This window comes from Heptranchias perlo, chromosome 6 (assembly GCF_035084215.1).
Source record: "Heptranchias perlo isolate sHepPer1 chromosome 6, sHepPer1.hap1, whole genome shotgun sequence".
Classification (NCBI taxonomy): domain Eukaryota; kingdom Metazoa; phylum Chordata; class Chondrichthyes; order Hexanchiformes; family Hexanchidae; genus Heptranchias; species Heptranchias perlo.
The window spans coordinates 19,727,835-19,750,034 of NC_090330.1; the positions used below are offsets into that span (position 1 = coordinate 19,727,835).

The 22,200-nt window shown below is 44.3% G+C and overlaps 1 protein-coding gene across 2 annotated transcripts in view; it reads right to left on the reverse strand.

Moving 5' to 3' along the window:
* gpr143 (G protein-coupled receptor 143) overlaps positions 1-22,200 on the reverse strand; it is a 244,293-nt gene that overhangs the window by 196,697 nt on the left and 25,396 nt on the right. For both annotated transcript variants that reach the window (XM_067985870.1, XM_067985869.1), the window contains exons 6-8: positions 20,850-20,958; positions 19,643-19,760; positions 9,649-9,901 (exon numbers count right to left, since the gene is read on the reverse strand). In XM_067985870.1, coding sequence (XP_067841971.1) covers positions 9,649-9,901; positions 19,643-19,760; positions 20,850-20,958 — 480 coding nt within the window. The remainder of the gene's footprint in view (positions 1-9,648; positions 9,902-19,642; positions 19,761-20,849; positions 20,959-22,200) is intronic.

Here is a 22,200-nt window from a genome sequence, read left to right on the forward strand (position 1 = left end):
TTGCGGACCCCCTCAGATGTACATATTGCGGATGGGGGCCGCCGTAGCTGCAGTCATGACCCCCTCGGAGGGCGAACAGCATCACCAGCCTCGCCACCCACGCCGTCCACCTCTGACACGTGGAGCTCCACAACAGAGTGCTATGACACATCCACTTGTACAGCAGGAGGGACGGCTACCACAGAGAGAGACGCGTCGCAGAGGGCACTACCCTCGCCACAGGGTCCACAGACCGAGGCGCAGCTCCCCGGACCTCTCCGAGCAGCAGTGCACAGGGAGGCGCAGATTCACTCGACATGTAGTTGTGGAGATCTGCAGGCTCTTTCATGCCGAGCTGCTCCTGGCTGGCCCCAGCACCATCTGCTTACCTGTCGCTGCCAATCTGTCAGTGGAGGACTGCCCCTTTAACTAGAGAGCCTCCAGCTGACAGATCGTACTGCACATGCGCAGCCTGCCCGACGCGCAGACCAGCAGCGCGGACCCCGGAGGAGCAGGTAAATGATTGCAATTAGTGGATTGCCTGCTACGATCGCGCGGGCAACCCACTAATTTCACCGGGCGCGGAGGCCACGCACCCGAAACCCAACCCGCCGGAAACCCGCAGGCCTGCTAAAATCAGGCCCCTTGTGTTCATTCAGAAAGAAAACATAACAAAAAAACTTTTCAACAACACAACAGTAACCACAGTGGGCGAGTTCAAGGCAATTATAAAGTCAATGAATTCAGATAGAAAAAACTGAAATGGCCCGAGTTGCACTCAATTAGTGCAACTATTTTAAAGGACTACTCTGAGATCTGCTGGGACTGTCAGCTCCTCCCTGCTGCATTAGCTCATTCAGGCAGCTGTTTTCAATCGCACTAGGCCCACAGCAGATCCGTAAACACTATGGGCCTGATATTAGGAGGGCGGCAGGTTCGCAGTGGGGGGTCGACTGGGCGGGTAGGTAATGCACCCAGTGAAATCGGGGTGCTCCGCACACAATCGCTAATTGCAGCCACTTACCTGTGCTTCCGGGTTTCGCGCTGGAAAGCTGCACAGCGGGCGGACTGCACATGCGCAGCACAGGCTGTCAGCTGGAGGAGCCCTATTTAAAGGGGCAGTCCTCCACTGACTGATGCTGCGGAAAATAGGCAAAATTACAGCATGGAGCAGCCCAGGGGGAAGGCTGCTCCCAGGTTTAATGATGCCTCAATCCAGGTATTATTGGATGGGGTGAGGAGGAGGGGGAGGACAGAGATCTTCCCCCCGGCAGGCGGGAGGAAGCGGCCTGCCTCTGCCACCAAGAAGAAGAGGTCAACTGCACCACCAACATATCACGCACCTGCATACAGTGCAGGAGGCGCTTCAATGATCTAAGTAGGTCAGCCAAAGTGAGTACACTTATTCCCCTACACTCCGTCTGCCACATCACCGCCCCATCCCACACCTCCTTCTGCACTGCCAACACTACTCTATCACGTCACTCCTCATACCCACTCAAACCTCATTCTCATCTTACCTGCACTTACTCACCTCGCCAGTACTCATCCCGCCACTACCACTCAACCCAATCCTCATACAATCTCATGGCTCTATCTCATACTCACCCTCTCATGCATCTCTTTCACGGTCAGCCTCACTCAACCTGCCACTACCTGTGCTGCAGCCACAGGGCATGCATCACATATGTGCAGTTGGAAGCGTAAGGCAAACGTGTCGTGAGCATGAAAGGGATGCACAAGGGTGTTTGAGGGTTTGTCATGGTTTTTACTTATATTTAATTTCTGATCAACTCACATAACATATATTGGCACCACTACTGCCACGTCTTTGCAAATCTTGTCTGGTTTGTGCAATAATGCCTTTTCCTGAGGATCACAATGAAGACCCACAACTGATGCCACCTATTGTGTCACTGCAGAGTGGGTGTAGGTGTATTTGCAGGGCTCTTTTGTGCAGACAACTGAGAGACGTCGGCGATGTCCCTGGTGGCACCCTGGAAGGATGCGGAGGAGAAGTTGTTGAGGGCAGTGGTGACTTTGACAGCGACAGGTAAAAAGATGGTGCTCGGGCCAGCCGGGAGCAGCTTGGCATGAAGGAGGCTGCAGATGTCCACGACTACATGTCGAGTGACCCTGAGTCTCCGTGTGCACTGCTGCTCAGAGAGGTCCAGGAAGCTGAGCCTCGATCTGTAGATGCTGTGGCAAGGGTAGTGCCCTCTGCGACGCAACTCTCTCTGCGGTTGCTCTTCCTCCTGCTGTGCAGGTGGATGTGTCACAGCACTGTGTTGTGGGGCTCCACATGTCAGAAGTGGACGGCGTGGCCGGCGAGACTGGTGATGCTGTTCGCCCTCCGAGGAGGTCATGACTGCAGCTACAGCGGCCCCCATCTGGAAGATGTACATTTGAGGGGGTCCACAAGGTAGGTACATGTGTCTGGACACCGGAGTAAGTGTGCAAGTTGGTGAATTTAATTGTTAGGAGGAGGGTGGTGGAGGCCAAACTTTGTCCAAAGTGACAGAGTGGCCTCCTGCAAATGAGTGAGGGTCTCCCCCCAACCCCCCACCTGTCAAATGGAACTTTGCAGCTGCCACAGGCTGATGGCTGCAACATGTCCATTTGAACTGGGAGTGTTTCCCCCAGTACGGGAAACAGTCCCAGTTGTTTGGAAAATCCACCCCTCCTAAAATATCATGTTAATCAGGTCTATAAACTACCTGAAGTACCTAAATAATTACCTTAAGTGGCATCCCGCCGGCTTTAATTGCCGGGTTGGAGCCGGGCTCCGGACCCGCCCTGGGAATCCCTGATTTTCGCAGCCCCCCCGCCACGAACGCACCCGCTCGGGGGTGCGAAAATCGAGCCCCATGACCCTGAAATTCAATGGGATACTATCGTACAAACTCTTAATATTCATTTGAAATTCTTCTCTCCGTATTTTAACAGCTATTAAGCCATTTATTTTAATCTGTTAAACTAGTAGAGAGATTACTACTCAGACAAAGATTCATATGCTAGTATCCCATAATGTAATTTCACAGCCTACATATTTTTATAATCACAGGAAGCTGAACTAATCTTTCTGGTGTCAAAGTATTTGAGGAACAGCCAGCTTTCCCTCAGCGCACAGTGTTCAATTGTTTTCTCCCTCCTCATCTGAAAGCACTGCCTCTTCTTGGCATGCTGTTTCATGGCACCAGTCGCCTTCAGATACCCTGTCAAGTAGGGTATTTGACTATGGAGGATATCACTGCCAAGCCCAATCCTGTCCTTACCTAAAGTAAAATTCCCATATACATGGGGATAGGGCGGGAAAGTGGAGTGGTAAGGAAGTGGTAACAGGGCACTTAGAACATCATAATATGATTAGGCAGAGTCAACATGGTTTTATGAAAGGGAAATCATGTTTGACAAATCGATTAGAGTTTTTTGAGGATGTAACTAGCAGGGTAGATACAGGGGAACCAGTGGATGTAGTATATTTGGATTTTCAAAAGGCATTTGATAAGGTGTCACATAAAAGGTTGTTACGCAATATAAGGGCTCATGGGGTTGGGGCTAATATATTAGCATTGATTGAGAATTGGTTAACGGACAGAAAACAGAGACTAGGGATAAATAGGTCATTTTCAGGTTGGCAAGCTGTAACTAGTGGGGTGCCACACGGATCGGTGCATGGGCCTCAGCTATTTATAATCTATATTAATGACTTAGATGAAGGGACTGAGTGTAATGCATCCAAATTTGCCAACGGTATAAAGCTAGGTGGGAAAGTAAGCTGTGAGGAGGACGCAAAGAGTCTGCAAAGGGATATAGACAGGCTAAGTGAGTGGGCAAGAAGGTGGCAGATTTGAGTATAATGTGGGGAAATGTGAGGTTATTCATTTTGGTAGGAAAAATAGAAAAACAGAATATTTTTTAAATGGTGAGAAATGATTAAATGTTGGTGTTCAGAGGGATTTGGGTGTTCTCATACAAGAAACACAAAAAGTTAGCATGCAGGTACAGCAAGCAATTAGGAAAGCAAATGGCATGTTGGCCTTTATTGCAAGGGGGTTGGTGTATAGAATCATAGAAAGGTTACAGCACAGAAGGAGGCCATTCGGCCCATTGAGTCCACACCGGCTCTATGCATGAGCAATCCAGCCAATCCCACTGCCCCGGCACCCTATCCCCGTAACCCTGCACATTTTTTCGTTTCAAGTACTTATCCAGTTTTGAAGGCCATGATTGAATCTGCCTCCACCACTCCCTTGGGCAGTGCATTCCAGATCCTACACTCGCTGTGTAAAGAAGTTTTTCCTCATATCACCTTTGGTTCTTTTGTCAATCACCTTAAATCTATGCCCTTTGGTTCTTGACCCTTCCGCCAAAGGGAACAGTTTCTCTGCATCCACTCTGTCTGTACCCTTCATGATTTTGAATATCTCTATCAAATCTCCTCGCAAGCTTCGCTGTTCCAAGCAGAACAAGCCCAGCTTCTCCAGTCTATCCACGTAATTTAAGTCCCTCATCCCTGGAATCATTCTAGTAAATCTCCTCTGCACCCTCTCTAAGGCCTTCACATCCTTCCTAAAATGCGGTGCCCAGAACTGGACACAATACTCCAGTTGTAACCAAACCAGTGTTTTATAAAGGTTCATTATGACTTCCTTGCTTTTGTACTCTATGCATCTATTTATAAGGCTCAGGACCCCGTATGCTTTTTTAACTGCTTTCTCAACCTGTCCTACCACCTTCAACGATTTGTGCACATATACCCCCAGATCCCTCTGTTCCTCCACCCCTTTTTCAACTGTGTCCTCTAGTTTATATTGGCTCTCCACATTTTTCCTACCGAAATGCATCACCTCGCATTTTTCCGCGTTAAACTTCATCTGCCACGTGTCCGCCCGTGCCACCAGAGTGTCCATATCCTCTTGAAGTCTATCACTATCCTCCTCACTGTTGACTACCCTTCCAAATTTTGTGTCATCTGCAAATTTTGAAATTGTGCCCTGTGCTCCCAAGTCCAAGTCATTAATATATATCAAGAAAAGCAGTGGTCCCAGCACCGACCCCTGGGGAACACCACTGCACAGCTCCCTCCAGTCCGAAAAGCAACCGTTCATCACTACTCTCTGTTTCCTGTCATTTAGCCAATTCTGTATCCATGTTGCTATTGCCCCCTTTATTCCATGGGCCGCAACTTAATAGCAAGCCTACCATGTGGTACTTTATCAAACGCTTTTTGAAAATCCATATACAGCACATCAACTGCATTGCCCTCATCTACCCTCTCTGTTCCCTCATCAAAAAACTCCATCAAGTTGGTTAAACACGATTTGCCTTTAACAAATCCGTGCTGGCTTTCCCTAATCAATCCACAATCGTCCAAGTGACTGTTAATTCTGTCCCGGATTATCATTTCTAAAAGTTTCCAGACCACTGGCATATAGTTGCTGGGTTTATCTTTACACCCTTTTTTGAACAAGGGTGTTACATTTGCAATTCTCCAGTCCTCTGGCACCACTCCCGTATCTAAGGATGTCTGAAAAATTATGGCCAGTACCTCTGCAATTTGCCCCCTTCCCTCAGCATCCTAGGGTGCATCCCATCCGGACCAGGTTAAGTACAGCTCGCCTTTCTAGTACAAGAGTAAGGAAGTCTTACTACAATTGTGCAGGGCTTTAGTGAGACCTCACCTGGAGTACTGCATACAGTTTTGGTCTCCTTATCTAAGGAAGGATATACTTGACTTAGAGGCAGTGCAACGAAGGTTCACTAGATTAATTCCTGGGATAAGAGTGTCTTATGAGGAGAGGTTGAGTAAAATGGGCCTATACTCTCTGGAGTTTAGAAGAATGAGGGATGATCTCATTGAAACGTATAAGATTATGAGAGGGCTTAACAGGGTAGATGCTGAGAGGTTGTTTCCCCCGGCTGGAGAGTCTAGAACTAGGGGGCACAGTCGCAGGATAAGGAGTTAGCCATTTAAGACTGAGATGAGGAGGAATTTCTTTACTCAGAGGGTTGTGAATCTTTGGAATTCTCTACCCCAGTGGGCTGTGGATGCTCAGTCGTTGAGTATATTCAAGGCTGAGATCGATAGATTTTTGGACTCTAGGGGAATCAAGGGATATGGGTATCAGACAGGAAAGTGGAGTTGAAGTCAAAGATCAGCCATGATCTGATTGAATGGCGGAGCAGGCTCGAGGGGCTGTATGGCCTACTCCTGCTCCTATTTCTTATGCTCTTAAGCCACTGGGCAGCAAGTGGGAGCAGGGACCCTGGCTGATCTTTCCTCTTTCATGCTAAAAGTGACAAGACAAACTGCTATATAATTACTACCATGGCTACCCAACGCAACACAGGCCAGGAATCAAACTTTTCTAGTCTGTGACAAAAAAATAGAAATTTTTGTCTTTGGCCTTAAATAGCAAGGGTAACTAAGTTTAAAATAGAGAATGCCCCTTTGCCAAATTCAAAATAGCTGACTTGAGATGCTGAGACTGCAAGAAAAGGCTGGGCAATTTGTTCACTTAACTAAGATTAAAAACTCTCGTTGATGGGAGCAGTACGTCAAACATATTAAAGTATACCACATTTGGGATCAGGACCAAAGAGTCCTGAATTAGCATAATTAGTCAACTCTGTTTGAAAGGTAACGAATTGTCCTTAGCAGTATGCAGTTGTTTATCCTGTCGCAGCTAATGACTTGTTTGTGGGAACGTTGCTGAGATTTAGTGACTGACAGGAATATTATATGCAATTCTATGTAAAAGAAAAGGCTGAGGGGTGACCTGATAGAGGTTTTTAAAATTATGAAGGGGCGATGCAGACAAGGTGTTTCCACTTGTGGGGGAGTCCAAAACTAGGGGCCATAAATATAAGATTGTCACTAATAAATCCAATTAAGAATTCAGGAGAAACTTCTTTACCCAGAGAGTGTTTAGAATGTGTAACTACTACAAGGAATAGTTGAGGCGAATAGCATTGATGCCTTTAAGGTGAAGCTGGATAAGTACATGACGGAGAAAGGAATAGAAGGATATGAAGATAGGGTAGATGAAATAAGGTAGGAGGAGGCTTGTATGGAGCATAGACACCAGCACAAACCAGTTGGGCCAAATGGCCTGTTTCTGTGCTGTAAATTCTATGTAATATATATATATAGTCTAATATTTTATTTCCAATTGCATAATGTGTTAAGATACTTTGGTTGAGATGTAAATAAGTCACACAAGAGAGAAAACACAAATATGTCAGACTATCATCTCATTGTTTACTGGGATGTTGGATAGTAGACTTTAGATTGTTAAGATTTGGTTTGCAAAAGACAATTATTAAGGAGACTGCTTTTACATCAATTATCCACTGTAAAAATGTCAGCCCTGGTGACTATTTGTTAGTTCTGTTAGTTGTACCACCATGTTTGATGGTGCCCACAATTCAGTAAGTAGTGCTTCTGTATTACAATCAGAGACTGTGGCATTTCAAGAGGAACTGAGAGAATCATTCTTTTAAACAATCATCTCAGTTGTTTACATTGCAAATTACCACTTGTGCTGTATAGCATTTTTCCTAAATATTTGCTTCTGTGAATCATTTAATCATGAATAAATCTGATCAGTAGTTTAGCCTGTATGAAATGGTCTAATGTGGTTATATTTTTACTTTCTGATTGACAGGAAACATAGTAAGCATCCTGTATGAACCACAATAAGCAATTTACTGTGGTCAGGCTTACTTAGTAGGTCTGGGCTGTGCTAATTCAGTATAACAGAGAGCAAAATCATGGTCTGTTTACCAAAACTGTTATTGAGTTGTTAGTAAAAGAGATGTTGGAAAAAGCCCAAAATGTAACAGCTTGTATGGGTCAGTTCCAATTTAGGCAATGTATTTATCAACCAAACCATTAAACCAACCAGTCAAGACATATACAAGTCATTTGGATACAGGTAAGCCCTTTTAGTGTAAAATACCCTGATCAAAATACATTAAGTTTGTAGAAATTATGTCTGAAAATATAGATCTTCTGATATGAAAACTTAATTAATTTTCTCTGCACACTATTTTTAGCAGACCGCTCAAATGTGTATTTGGGTAAATTCCTGTCTGGTATTTAAATGGGTTTATGATTACGCTATTTTAACACAAATAGGTATTAATGAAAAAAAAACAAGATACTGCAGATGCTGGAAATCGGAAATAAAATGAGAAAATGCTGAAAACGCTCAGCAGGTCAGGCAGGTAGAGAGAAGAAGGGTTAACATCTCGGGTCGATGGTCTTTCGTCAGAACCGGGAAATGTTACAGATGAACAGCTAATAAGTAGGAACAGAGCCAGGGAAATGAGGATGGGGAGAAAAAAAAGAATGGTCTGTGATTAGGTGGAGGACAGGAGATGATTAGATGACAGAAGTGATAATGATGCGAGACAAAAGGAGGCAGCAATGAGAGAAATTAGAGAAATAAAAGGTGTCTGAGGAATTTATGCAAAGATGTCAACCTGTGCACTGAAAGTAATGCACAGATGAAATTAAACCCATTGATGTTTCAATACCTGACCAGACAGCAGTCAGCAATGCCATTATGGCCCAGTGTTTGGCACATCATGTAACATCATAATAAAGTGTTTCTAAGCACTTAAAATGACAGTGAGAAGCTAGATATGGCAGTCGTGGTCTGAATGATGAATCAAAGCTCTGATTTACACTGGAGATGAATATAGGTTCAGATAAAACATCAGGGATCATTACCGGAGTCTGGATTTTGGATTCCTCAGCAATTCCGTCAGATATCCTTTAAACTTATTTATAGTTAACCAGTTATTTTCCATTGATTCCGCCAAATACACAGTTTCATACCCCTTAGGGGAAAAAATGAACAGCACACAAGCTAGCTTTTGAGCAATATACACTTTATATATTTGAGTATGATCTACTTAGGTTATTTAAAAGAGGTATTGCTACGTTAAAAATGCATCATATAAAACATTGTATTGTACTGTTACTGAATGCTTTTTTTTGGATTTTGAAAGCACAATTAAAGTAGAAGGGGTAGCACCTGGCCTGGTAGTCCAAGCTACTGACCATCGCTTGATTACCAACAAGAGATGCTTGAGTTTGAACCCTGGGCCTTCCTGCCATTTGAACTCATGTCTCTCCAAGCTACAAGATGGAGCATCAATAATACATTTAGAAAAATTGGGGAAGATCCAAGCCCGATCATTAAAAACACTGTCATGGTTGGGAGAGTATCAGAGAAGATCGAGAAATCAAAAAGTAATGATCAGGTAATGCTGAGATTGGATTTTAAGCAGTTATAGTTTGTAGGAGGAAAGAAAGACTGAGGGAGATAAGGAGTTCTGCAGTTTTTAAGGTCCTGGGAAAGAATGAGTTAGAAATGTGCATTTTGATTTCAACGCAGTTATGGGGAGGAAGGTACAACAGACATTTTCACTTAAATCAGACCACCTGTTGGTTAATCATAGAGCAATACTGATGGTCACAAAGAAGGCCGTAGCCTAGACTCTCCTACTGCAGTAGCAAGAAACCTTCAAGTGGGATGATAAAAAATGGATAGCAGTGGGAGTCATGGAATTGTTCCTGATATTTTTAGGAAGTCAGTTACAGGCCCTGATAGACGGGGGAGATTTTTACAAAGACGCCATTTGCTTTCCCATTACCTTCTGAGAGGACAGAAAGGTCATCACCATTTTCATGACCATTTTCAGTTATCATCTTTTCATGTTCTTGCAGGTAGCCGCGATAATTCAGTAAGGTTGCCACAGGGTTGCTGCAAGCATTTTCAGCTACAGTAGAGGATGTTGGGGATTCCCATGGTATTTCGTGCCTCTGAACACTGAAATCAAAGTCCCATCCAGTCCATCCATAAAATGCTAATGTGCTGAGAAAGCCTTGCATTGGATTCAGGATACCCTGCAAATGAAAACAGGATTTGGCTTACAAATATACACCGAACACAATAGTAATATTATTGTTTAGAGCATCTAAGCCTCATAGAACATTTGCTTAAACTTCAGAACACAGCAGCACCTATTCTAACCACAAAGAGGCAATTGGGACTAACTTAGTGGTATAAACTGGGCGACATGGACATGTTGGGCCGAAGGGCCTGTTTCCATGTTGTAAACTTTTATGATTCTATGCCATTTCAAAGGGTTAATTTTCCCAAAACTGCGATTGATAGCAGCAAAATGGCTGATACAATTAATCTACTGGTAACCTTTAACCTCATACGCTGGGAATGTCCTTGGAGGGTCTCCTAATTGGCCACCGTAACTTTGGCAGATCATTGGCAGAAATTCCGTTGACGTATCTCTTCGGGGTGCCCTGCTGATCTTTTGCTGAAGTTACAGTGGCCAATCGGGAGTACCCCGGCAGAAAGTCACCCCCATAATTTTTTTTAACAACATATTTATTCACAAAATGAATTGATTTATAAATAAAATGAAAGAGAATCCTGGCCACCTCCTCCGCTCCGCCAGGCCCACATTCTCAATCTGCCCCAGCTCAGGTGAACACAGTTCTAAGTATTTCCCCCTTCCTTTAGTTGAGTTGCAGGCAGTGAAGCCATCACATCGGTCCCTGTGCATCGCACTCTCTCATCTCCTACATGTGGCAAAAACTGAGGGCAGGTTAGCTTAGTAAAAATTAACTTAAAAATGAAAAAGAAAAAAATCGTTATGAAGGGGCAGAGCAATTTTTTAAAAATGTTAACTGGGTGGATTTGGTTGCTGATTTTGGTGTATTACCAGTGCATAATCGGGGCAAATAAATTTTTGTGGCAGGAAAATTGGGCAGAAGTCATTTCTGCCGTTTCCTTATCATTAAATCGATTCCCCCAAATTCCCTAACACATTTTGGTTCTTCCGCATTCCGACTGCCGAGTCCTGAATGCCCTCATTTAAATGTATGCTAATGAGGTCCATTGGTGTTACAGCTCCGAGTTTCCTGCTTTTGCACTCGAAATGCACTCAGGATAACCGAGACACAGAAATATAAGGCTCAGCACTTGCCAGGATCAGCGGAGACAGGCAGAAGTGAGAAACGTGTGACATTAAAGAGTCTTTATATTTTTTTGCGGTACAGGCTCGAGGGGCTGAATGGCCGATGCCTGTTCCTATGATCCTATAGAGAGTCTGACTAGCGATTTCTGCAGCTGGGAAAGACTTTCTCCAGCAAATTTTTTTGCCATTCTGCCCACACACATCAGGTCTTGTTACTGAAAGGTTCAGATCACTGGCAGATTTTTGGCCCATTCCCACCCGTAGTGAGAGCAGCTCAGGAGCAGGTATGGCATTCCCTGTGCACATACCCTTATATGACATCATGGGGGAGGAGGAAGAGGAGCAAAGGCAGCATTTAGGGAGGACAGACCCCACCAGATATTACCTCTACCCCCTAGAATATATAGGTGACACAGGTCATATGTGGACCTTAGTGAGGAGATGTGCATGAGTGTGCTTCACCAATTGGGCAGCCCTGCCAGCTACTGCAGGAGGAGCTACAGCCGCAGCCTTCTGCCCGCACTGCTCTCTCTCTCTGGCTATGAAGGTGACCACTGCACTTAACATTTATGGCACTAGCTCATTTAAGGCAGCCACGAGCAATCTCTGTAATATCAGCCAGGCTGCAGTACGGGCATGCATTCATCAGGTCATTGATGCACTTTACAGGAGAGCTAATGAATTGATCACCTTTGGCATCACAGCAAGGCTGCAGTGAGATAGTCATCCAGTTTTCTGGGGTTGCTGCCTTTCCCAAGGTACAGGGTGCAATCTATAGCACCCACATTGCTTTGCGCGCTCCCACAGAACACCCTCTTCACACAAAGAGCTTTGATTCCTTCAATGTGCAGATTTAGTGTGACGACATGCAAACCCGATATACTGGAGGTTGTCACAATGCGCTCATCCTATGAAATTCAGTCCTTCCTGACCTCTTTAGAGAAGAAAATAAGGTTAATGGATGGGTTCTGGGTGACAAAGCCTGCCCCCTGTTCCCATGGATAATAACGCCACAAAGAGTGGTCTGAACAGCAACAGCAGAGCGTTACAAAGAGACACGTACCTCTACTAGATTGGTCATCAAGAGGACCATCGTAGTCTTAAAGGTATGCTTTCACTGCCCAGACAGGTTGGGAGGAGCTCTGAAATATGCTCCAGATCATGTGCTATGAATTGTTGTAACCAGCTGTGCCCTTCACAACTTCACCATTCATAGAGGCCTGGAGTTTGACATTGCTGGCGAGAAGGCCCTAGCTTCACTGCAGCTAGAACAAAGTGACCTGACACAGAGGACTCCTCAGTGACTGCTGCAAGGGCCACATCTCATCACTGACAACAGAGCCGTACCTCTTTCTCTCCCACTTTCAAATAAAAGGGACATTCCCTCAATCAAGGACTCATTCTACAACATGACAACACATCAGCCCTCTTAGCCCCGACATGACTGAGCTAATAATGAGCACCTCAGTAAATAAATCAGCACCAAATAAATGCACCCTTTCCTGTATGACTCTAACCTCCATGAATAACAAAGTGTGATGTCAGTGCATATTTTATTTTATTGCAATGAAGTCCAAGCCAAACTACTTTTTCCTAACCTGTGCTCCCACTGGGTGGCTACACAAGCCTTTCTTTCACCTATTCTAGTTTTTCTCCTTGGTGCAACCTGAGGGCCAGCATCACGAGAGGTGGTTAGCTGTTCAGTCTCTACAAAATAGGACATGGGAGCTCTCATCATCAGCTTGTTCCAAGAGAAAGCCACTGCCGGCTGCATATCTGGAGCTTGTTCCTGGGCAACCTCCAACATTTCACTGGCGTGGTGTTCTAAGGGTGGAGGCTGGAGGCCTGGCATGTGCTGCTGTCCTGAGAGATGGCAGTTATCAGGCAGATGGAGTCTAGCCATCGCCCCATCCCACTGGGCCATGGATCTGTGTCCCCACTGGTCAGCAGGATGGCTGATCTAATAGCAGCTACCAGATCCTGAAAGCCCCAAGAGACAGCAGCATGCATCATGGCCATCGTGTTCTGAGTGCTTTCTATTCTATCCCCTGTCACCACCAGAACTGGAGCCTGTACTTCCGTAGAGGTGGAGGCACCGACTGGCCCCTGGCCGCTTAGCTGGGGGGGGTCTGCTGCCGATTCCAATGAAGTGGCCACACATTCTGTTGGTGTCTGCAATGGAGAACAAGCTTCCCTGATGTCGCTGCATAACGAGAGCCTTAGACTCAAGAGCCACGCCCGTCAGTTGCCGCACATCCTTGGCCACTGACCACAGAGTCTGCACGTAGATTATGATGTTTCTCAAATATCCTTCTTTTCAGGCGAGTACCCAGGAGTTCTGGATCGCATGACTCCAAAACCATAGGCAGCCTTCTCCTCAGCCTCCACTGGGAAGGTGGCACATCCTCACCCACTCCTCTGACTCCTTCGTGCTTTGTGAACCACCCAGTGACGCATCCTCACTAATGCCTGGCAGTGAAGAAGCAAGTGACGCAGGGAGCGAGGTCGAGGGGGTTAGGCCAGAGGAATGTGGGCCAGGAGTTCTGTGCAACAACTTATGGGTGGGCTTCAATCTGCCTTCCCTTTCATCATCCTTCTCCTCCTCGTCATCCTCCTTCCCATCATTATCATAGTTGACAAGGAGGTAGTTGTGTCTGTGCTGCTCTTCCTCCTCCTCCTCCTGTTGCTGTGGTGAATCTGCAGGAAAGGAGGTAAAAGCTATGAGTGGACGAGCATTACCCCATCGGGATTAAAGAGACGGGAAAGGTGGTGAAAGCTTCTGTCTGTGTGCTGCTACACAAGGATGCCAGGGCAACAGTGCAGGTAAGCTGGTATTGGCAATATGCTGCCGACCTCGCCATCTCCCACGGCAAGAGCAGAGCGCCTCCCCATGGCTTTCTCCTTGAAAAGCATTATTTGTTTTAAAGTGGGGATTCCCCCTCTGGTGGTCTGCCTCTCACAGGCATTGTTTTCCAATTTCTCCTGCAAGATTGAATCAGGGGAACGCTAGCAGTTGAAGAATGTGTGCCAAGTCACATGGGCGAACTGAAGAAAGAGATATGTTGGTATCAGCCTGTTTAAATTGAGGAAGGTGTTTTAGGGTTATACATGTAATTAATTGCTATTAGGCCTGCTCTGTAGCCATAATGCAAAATCCTGAGTTTGAGACCCCCTGAACCAGATTGCTTTGTGAAGGGTTAGTTCTACAAGTGTTTCTTTAAGCGGGTGAAGAGTTTGCTGGTGCTCAGGGTTGGAAAATGAGATTGTCCAGTGTGTTATTTTGCCTGAACATGAAGCAAAAGGCAGGTAAATGGAGTTGAGATGCAGATCAGCCATGATCTAAATGAATTGCAGAGGCGGCTCGAGGGGCTGAATGGCCTGCTCTTGTTCCTAATGTTTCTATGCCCTGCTGAGGCCATTGAACTTCTTGTGGCACTGGTCTGCAGTCCCAGGACTCAGTGCCAGTGCTGCCCCATACAAGCGAGATTCCTGGAAGGTTTGCCGATACAAAGACATGGCAGTCTGTATCCCATGAGCTCTCATTCCTCCAGGATGGCTCAGAGGTCCAAGTCTGTAAAATTCAGTGTTGTTCTTCTGTGCCTGGCCGCCTTGCCCTACTGCCTTGTTTGGCTGTTTGTTCCAGCGGTTCCTGCTGTAGACATTTGGAAAAGTTAAAGGAATACGGTGAGACATGCAGTGAAATTAACGGAGGGTCAAGTTTTTTTAAAATTCATTTATGGGATGTGGGCGTCACTGGCAGGGCCAGCATTTATTACCCATCCCTAATTGCCCTTGATAAGGTGGTGGTGAGCCGCCTTCTTGAATTTGGCTTGCTAGGCCATTAAGAATCAACCACATTGCTACAGGTCTGGAGTCACATATAGGCCAGGCCAGCAGGTTTCCTTCCCTAAAGGGCATTAGTGAACCAGATGGGTTTTTACAACAATCTGGTAGTTTCATGGCCACCATTACTGATACTAGTTTTTTTATATTCCAGATTTTTATTTAATTAATTGAATTTAAATTCCCCAGCTGCCATGGCAGGATTTGAACTCGTGACTCCAGAATATTAGTCCAGGCCTCTGGATTACTAGTCCAGTAACGTAACCACTATGCTACTGCACACATTAACAAAACACTGATCCTTCTTTACCTGGTTGTCCCCCAGTTTGCTGCTAAAGTGTTCAGCCAGAACTGTCTTTTTAGGGTATGTACTCTATTTTCCATACACTCCAGCAGAACGCACCCGTTTTATACAGGATTTACACCAATCACTACTCCAATGGATATGCAAATGAGCGGATACAGGAAGCCATCATGTAAATACCTCTCCTGGCCACTGGTGGACAGAAATCATTTTTCATTGGCGTTGACAGCGGTGCAAATCTCCATGAGGAAATTCACCCATGAAATCCTCCCCCAAAAAGCTGCTGAGACTAAGTCAATTGAAAAATAATCAAAACGAGATTGATATACTTTTGTTAGGCAAGGGTATTAAGGGTTACGGAACCAAGGCGGGTAGATTAAGTTAAGATACAGATCAGCCAGGATCTAACTGAATGGCAAAACAGGCTTGATGGGCTAAATGGCCTATTCCTGTTCCTATGTTCCTATGATAGTTTCTTTACGTTTTCCCTTCAAATAATGTAAATTAACATACGCATTTCCCATCTCTAACATCGTCCGGGGAGAAATATGCAGAAAATCCCTTTCTGGAGATATATGCCAGTAATTTCCGAGGGGGTTCTCCCTAATGTCCGCCGTAACTTCAAGGGAAGATCAGTGGATATTCTGGAGAAACAGCGTGAACCGTCATTTAAGCCGCTTCTCCAGGCTTTCCTCTGATCCTCCACCGAAATTATGGGAGCAGATCTGGGAGCACCTGCAGAAATTCTACACCATCCCATCATTCACTAGGAAAAGCTGGTACTTCAGCAAGCTGTAGCTAACTTCCTGTTAGCCTCATTCATGAATGCAGCTAACAACGGCTCAAGTGCACTCCCTAGTGGCTGGTGTACATAAGTGCATCACCTGCAATGTAGAACAACAGTGCAGGAGAGGGCAATTTCTGTGAAAAGATAGTGATTTCCCTGAGGCAGCAGATCCTAGATACTGTATCTGAATTATGCTTAGGTACTGACCCCTCTCACCTTTTCTATGTATTTTCTGCAAGACTTTTTTTTAAAAAAGCCCAACATTTTAGATGTTAGATTTTCTTGCACAAAATTTTCAATTTTTAAAAAATGGTTTTATTACAAGAAATTAACATGAGTTAGTATACTGCAGGATAATAAATGATGTGAAGATTAGCTAGCAAGCAAATGGTGCAGAAAACAGCTTGGATTTTCACATATTGCATTTTTCATACCATTCATTATGCTGTTCTATTTATATATTATTGTAGCTAAACAATATAGTCTCTTACTGTGCTGCAACAGTGAACTGAGGGTATGCAAGTTAATTTATGGGCAAGTCTTTCACTCAGCCTGCCAAACCTCAGTTCCCGCCTATTCTCAATTCCCCTCCTATACCTTAGGCAGGATGCTGTATAACTAATTGGCCTTACATTCACATATATGGAGGGAATCATTTTACTGGTTTCTTAGTGCCTTCTATCTGTAGATAGTAAGACTGCATATTCACTAGTCCAGATTTAGAGGGGCACAGAGGCTCAAGTGGGGCAAACACATACACCAGGAAATGAAGTCACCACAAAAGGACAGTTGTCAAAAATACAAAATGTATTGTTTTGTGTGTCTGTCACTGGCTGATTCATACTGAGCCCCTGATTCACTAGACCTGTGGTTATTTTTGTGATAGAGGCTAATTCTTGCCAAGATATAGTTCCATGGGTGCCAGCAACCTTTCAGTACATTGCCATGGGTACCAGCGACCTTTCAGTATATTGCCATGGGTACCAGCGACCTTTCAGTACATTGCCATGGGTACCAGCGACCTTTCAGTACATTGCCATGGGTGCCAGCAACCTTTCAGTACATTGCCATGGGTACCAGCGACCTTTCAGTACATTGCCATGGGTACCAGCAACCTTTCAGTACATTGCCATGGGTACCAGCAACCTTTCAGTACATTGCCATGGGTACCAGTGACCTTTCAGTACATTGCCATGGGTACCAGCGACCTTTCAGTACATTGCCATGGGTACCAGCGACCTTTCAGTACATTGACAAGTGGTCATTTCCCCTCCCATGTGTGAACCTATAATGTGAGGGTCAACATGCTTTTCAATCATAGACAACATCCCAGTAGACCCAGATACTGTCTTCACCCAATATCCATGTACGCAAGAAACATTGGCTGATTTTTCCTCTCCCTAGCCCAGAGGCGCTCATCCCAGGTATCATACCCCAAGCATCACCTGGTTTGAGATCAGCGATCTCAGCACAAACCACAGATCAAATGAAGGACATTCCTCCCCTAACAATATGTGGGGTTTTCTAATTAAAAAGATAAGACCTTGTCATGTGTGGGAAGGGAAATTACTTCTCCCTTCAAGACCACCATGTTTTCTAAGTTTTGCCATTTCTTATTGGTAACACAGTGTCATAAAAAATCTTTGCCTTTAGCTTCATCATAGTTTATATATATATATATAAAAATAAAATTATATATATTGTATGTAGCGTGATATTGTTCGGTGCTGAGTAGTAATATCAGTAATTATGTTGGTTGTACTTGGCAAAAATGCCTTCAACTAACTCAACAGACCTATGGTATACTTCACCATCTATCCACATGTAGACACTCATAACTTGAGCCACTTACGCTGTAATTACTGATCTCTTGCATTGTATTTGATTTACTACATCCTATACTCAGCTTTTCAAAAATGAGTATAAATTATGAATTTGTGACAGGATAATTAGTCTGTACTCACAAAGTATCACATTTTTAATACGGCCTGTATTTGCTCTGATGAATCATAGTGTTTGCTTGTTAAAGTTAATGTGCAATAAACATATAGAGGCCGATTTTCATTCTTCCCCCACCCCCCACTAAGTGGGATGAATATGGCAGTGCAGCACTTACTGCTGAAGCCCTATTCCTGCTGAAGTTCTGGACTCTGCTATTTTGGCGGTGACCTTAAAATGGTCGACCCAGACGCCCGCTAAAAACAAGCAGGAGCCTCATTAGCCCATTCAAATCGGGGGTCCCATGATGTCAATAGGACCCTGATGCAGTTTTAAGGCAGCAATGGGTGGAGCGTACATGCTGTGCCCATTGGCACTTGGCAGTGAGTGGCCTTACCGATGGTCCTTAAAGGGAGCACTGCAGGTATCTTTAAAAAAAAGGCGCAGCCCTCCCCCGCGATTGCCTCCCCTTCCCTTAACTTATCTGGAAAGCTGAGCTCTGCGATGGAGCCGATGGGTTTTCCATAACCTCAAATCAGATTCCTAATGAGGCCCAACCATGAAAATGGGGTTGGGCCTCCGACCTCTTCCATTGGGTAGGTGACTGGCTCGCTCCACCTGCTTCCCCTCCCCCCTGATGGAAGCAATCACCATGAAAAGATCAGGCAAAAAATAAAATTAGAAAATGCTGGTTCATTGGTATCTGAAAGTTAAAAACTTGTTAAGGGACAGGATTGAGCACATCTTTAATGTTCCTTACTGTTGAAAAGTCAGTCCAGATTCACACTTAGGTGAGGTACTGGGGCAGGTACTGCCAGTGCAACTCCCAGCATTTATAACCACCTTCAAGACAGCAGGGGTAAGGGGAGAAGCATTGGGTTCGGGGTGGGGCTGGGGGGAGAAATGGGGTGAAAAAAGTCTCCCATCTTCCACCCTCCATAAACTTGAGCTCATCCAAAACTCTGCTGCCCCTATCCTAACTCACACCAAGTCCCGTTCACCCATCACCCCTCACCCCTGTGCTCGCTGACCTAAATTGGCTCCCGATCCACTAATGCCTCGAATTTAAAATTCTCATCCTTGTGTTCAAATCCCTCCATGGCCTGTCCCCTCCCTATCTCTGTAACCTCTTCCAGCCCTACAACCCTTCGAGATCTCTGCGTTCCTCCATTTCTGGCCTCTTGTGCATCCCCCACTTCCTTCGCCCCACTGTTGGCGGCCGTGCCTTCAGCCATCTAGGGCCCCAAACTCTGTAATTCCTTCCCTAAACCTCTCTGCCTCTCCATCTCTCTCTCCTCCTTTAAGACACTCCTTAAAACCTACCTCTTGCCAGTCCTAATAACTCCTTCTTTGGCTCGGTGCTAATTTTTGTCGGATACTGCTCCTATGAAGCTGCTTGGGACGTTTTAATATGTTAAAGGTGCTATATAAATGCAAGTTGCTGTTGGAAGTTTCTTTTTTTCTGGACAAGCATGTTAAACCAAACTTCGAAGACATTCAGTTCACCCTCTCCTCCCGATAAAAGGAGGATGAACTGTTTTATATTCCACTTAATGTCCATGATTGTTTTCATGTACAAGGTCATGTAATTAGCAGAGCAGATTCCCAATGCTTTGACAAGCTCTAATGGAAAAATACAATAAACTACTAAAATAAAACCTACAGCAAAATGTCCACTGACGTTACTTCTAGTCTTTTATACTTATTTAGTTTACTTGCTCCATTAAGGAATGTTTCAGTTCTTGGATACCAGAGCAATCTGTGTAATCAGACTTTACCATTGTAAACCAAGTGATCAGAGCCGCATTCTTGACATTCTTCATCAGGTCTCTGTTCATATCTGGCTGCAGTTCAAGGTAGAATAAAAGACTCTCATTGATGATATTTGGGAGCCAGCTGTAAAAAGGGAAAGATATCCCTATAATTTGAGAAACATGGCAATGGAAGAAAAGAAAGAAAGAAAAAAAGCAAGAACTTGCATTTACACGGTGCCTCATTAAGTCTCTCAGAAATAACATATAATAAATTACTTTGAAGTGCAGTGACTGATGCTTTCGACCATGGTCGCCATTTTGCTCACAGCAGGATCCCACAAGCACCAATGAGGTGGAGGGCCAGTTAATTTGTTTTTGACAATATTGGTGGAAGGAGGCAGTTTGGCTAGATCGCTGTGCCATGGGATCTATAATGTCCACTAAACCATTGGAACAGATTGGTTTAGCGTCCCATCCAAAGGACAGCACTCTCCCACTGGAGTACTAGCCCAGATTTTTTTTAGAAAAAGAGCACACACACGCTCATATAAGTGCAACATACAAGTCAATGCAACAGTGATGTCTGGTGTCTCATGAATTCATAGTTGCAGTACTGCGGTCCAATGAAAGGCAGCCTGTAATCTATTGTCCTCATGTGTAGCATAGAATATTGCAACAATAATATTCCATTGTTCCCTCACAATTCAGAAAAAATCAAACTTATATTTAATAACATGCCGGCCCAGCACACGGAGAGGTGATGCAATGACAATCATGCCTCAGCACCACTGTAAAGACCATTGCTCTCACTGTGCAAGATTTAGTTGCTACAAGTCCCTCAAATCTGTAATTAAATCACAATCAGTAGAACCTTTACAGTGAACTCCTGCTTTATGTGATCTATATAGGTCAACTGAAAATTTCAAAACTGAGATTGATAGATTTCTGTTAGGTTAAAGCTACTGAGGGATGTGGAGCCAAATGGAGTTTAAATGGAGTTAAGATACAGATCAGCCATGCTCTCATTGAATGGTGGAGCAGGATCGAGGGGCTGAATGGCCTACTCCTGTTCCTATGTTCTTATGTTCCTATTCAGTTTTGGTTGATGACAGCACTGTATAACACCACACCCTGTCATTATGGCAATTTTGGACAAAAGGAACAGGTAATTTCATCTCAGCAAGTTCAAATGGTAAATAGCAATTCCCATAAATATATTACTGTGCCTTACCAAATAATAAACACAAGCAGAATCTTGAAAAACCTTAATTTAATCGCAGTCCCCAAACGCCTTTCATTTTCTGTGTATATGCCTTGTCTTCCCTTCAACAGTGAAGCAACTGAAAAATAAAAATATTTCCTTTGAACCGAATGCTAAGATGAATACAGTGCTACTATATACTTAAAAATCTAAATTCTGGTACAATCAGATGGAAGTTTCACACAGTTTGAATGAAACACTATTTTTGAATATTGTAATTGATGATAATTCTATTAATATACAAACTGAAAGAATGGCTGGCAGCGAGTTAAAGCTGTGATCAAAACGGAGCAGCCTAGAAAATGTTACAAACAACACAATGTTGTCACGAGGTTTCTCTAGTGCACGAGTGGATCTCACATGATGCATCATGCATTAAATTAATCTCACTCATCCATGAAATTGCGAGAGTGGTGGAGTCATGGGTCACATGTTTCTTACACACCAATCAGATTGCTAGAAGGCAATGCCTACTCAATATGAAAAGATCACTTAAAAATGGAGTCAGACTCGATGTTTTTTTTTAAATGGACATATTGGGACCAATACATTACCCAATACACTATACACCGTGCAATATGCTCCTTCTGTGATACTCTACCTTGGATTGCTCCCACCACCAGAGATAAATCTGTAATTACCAGTACTTCAATCTATCCGAGGAGACTCTTCTAAAATCTCTCACACTCAGAGACAGGAAAATGCTGGTCATTTGATTTTCTCTCACTAGCCTCCGATCTCTCTGTCTATCTGTCTGTCTGTCTCTCTCTCTTGAGCTCTGCCTCAACTTCTTGTATTTTACCAATATTGTTGTTCTTCCTCCTATGCTTTAAATACACCATTCTAATTTCTCCCCACATTCTCATCGTGTTAAAATTAAGACTCATTGCACATAGTCCCCTAGTCCAACTCCTTCTCTCCCCGAGATCTCAGAACTGTAAAACCTCTTAGCTTCCTCAGCCTGCCCTTCCTTGCACAATCTACAAGCATTTAAAACCCAAGCTTGTTGTCATCTAATTACAACTGCTTGGATTTTTCTTCTACTCTTTCTACTCGTTGGTGACCTGCATCCTAGAACTTAGCTCTTCATCTAGGCTTCTCAATTAAAAAAAAAGCACAACAGCTCAAAATGCTCTTCTGGATACAATCAAAGCTTGGACACACAAAATCTATAATTGTATAGCTATTTTTCTAACTTCAAGTGGATGCAGTAGAAAAAATTCACCTGTTATGGTTTAGTGAAACACTACAGTGACAGTAAAGCTCAGGCTGTGAACTCTAAGACGGAATAAACTACCCAGAACTCTCACAGGACTAGACA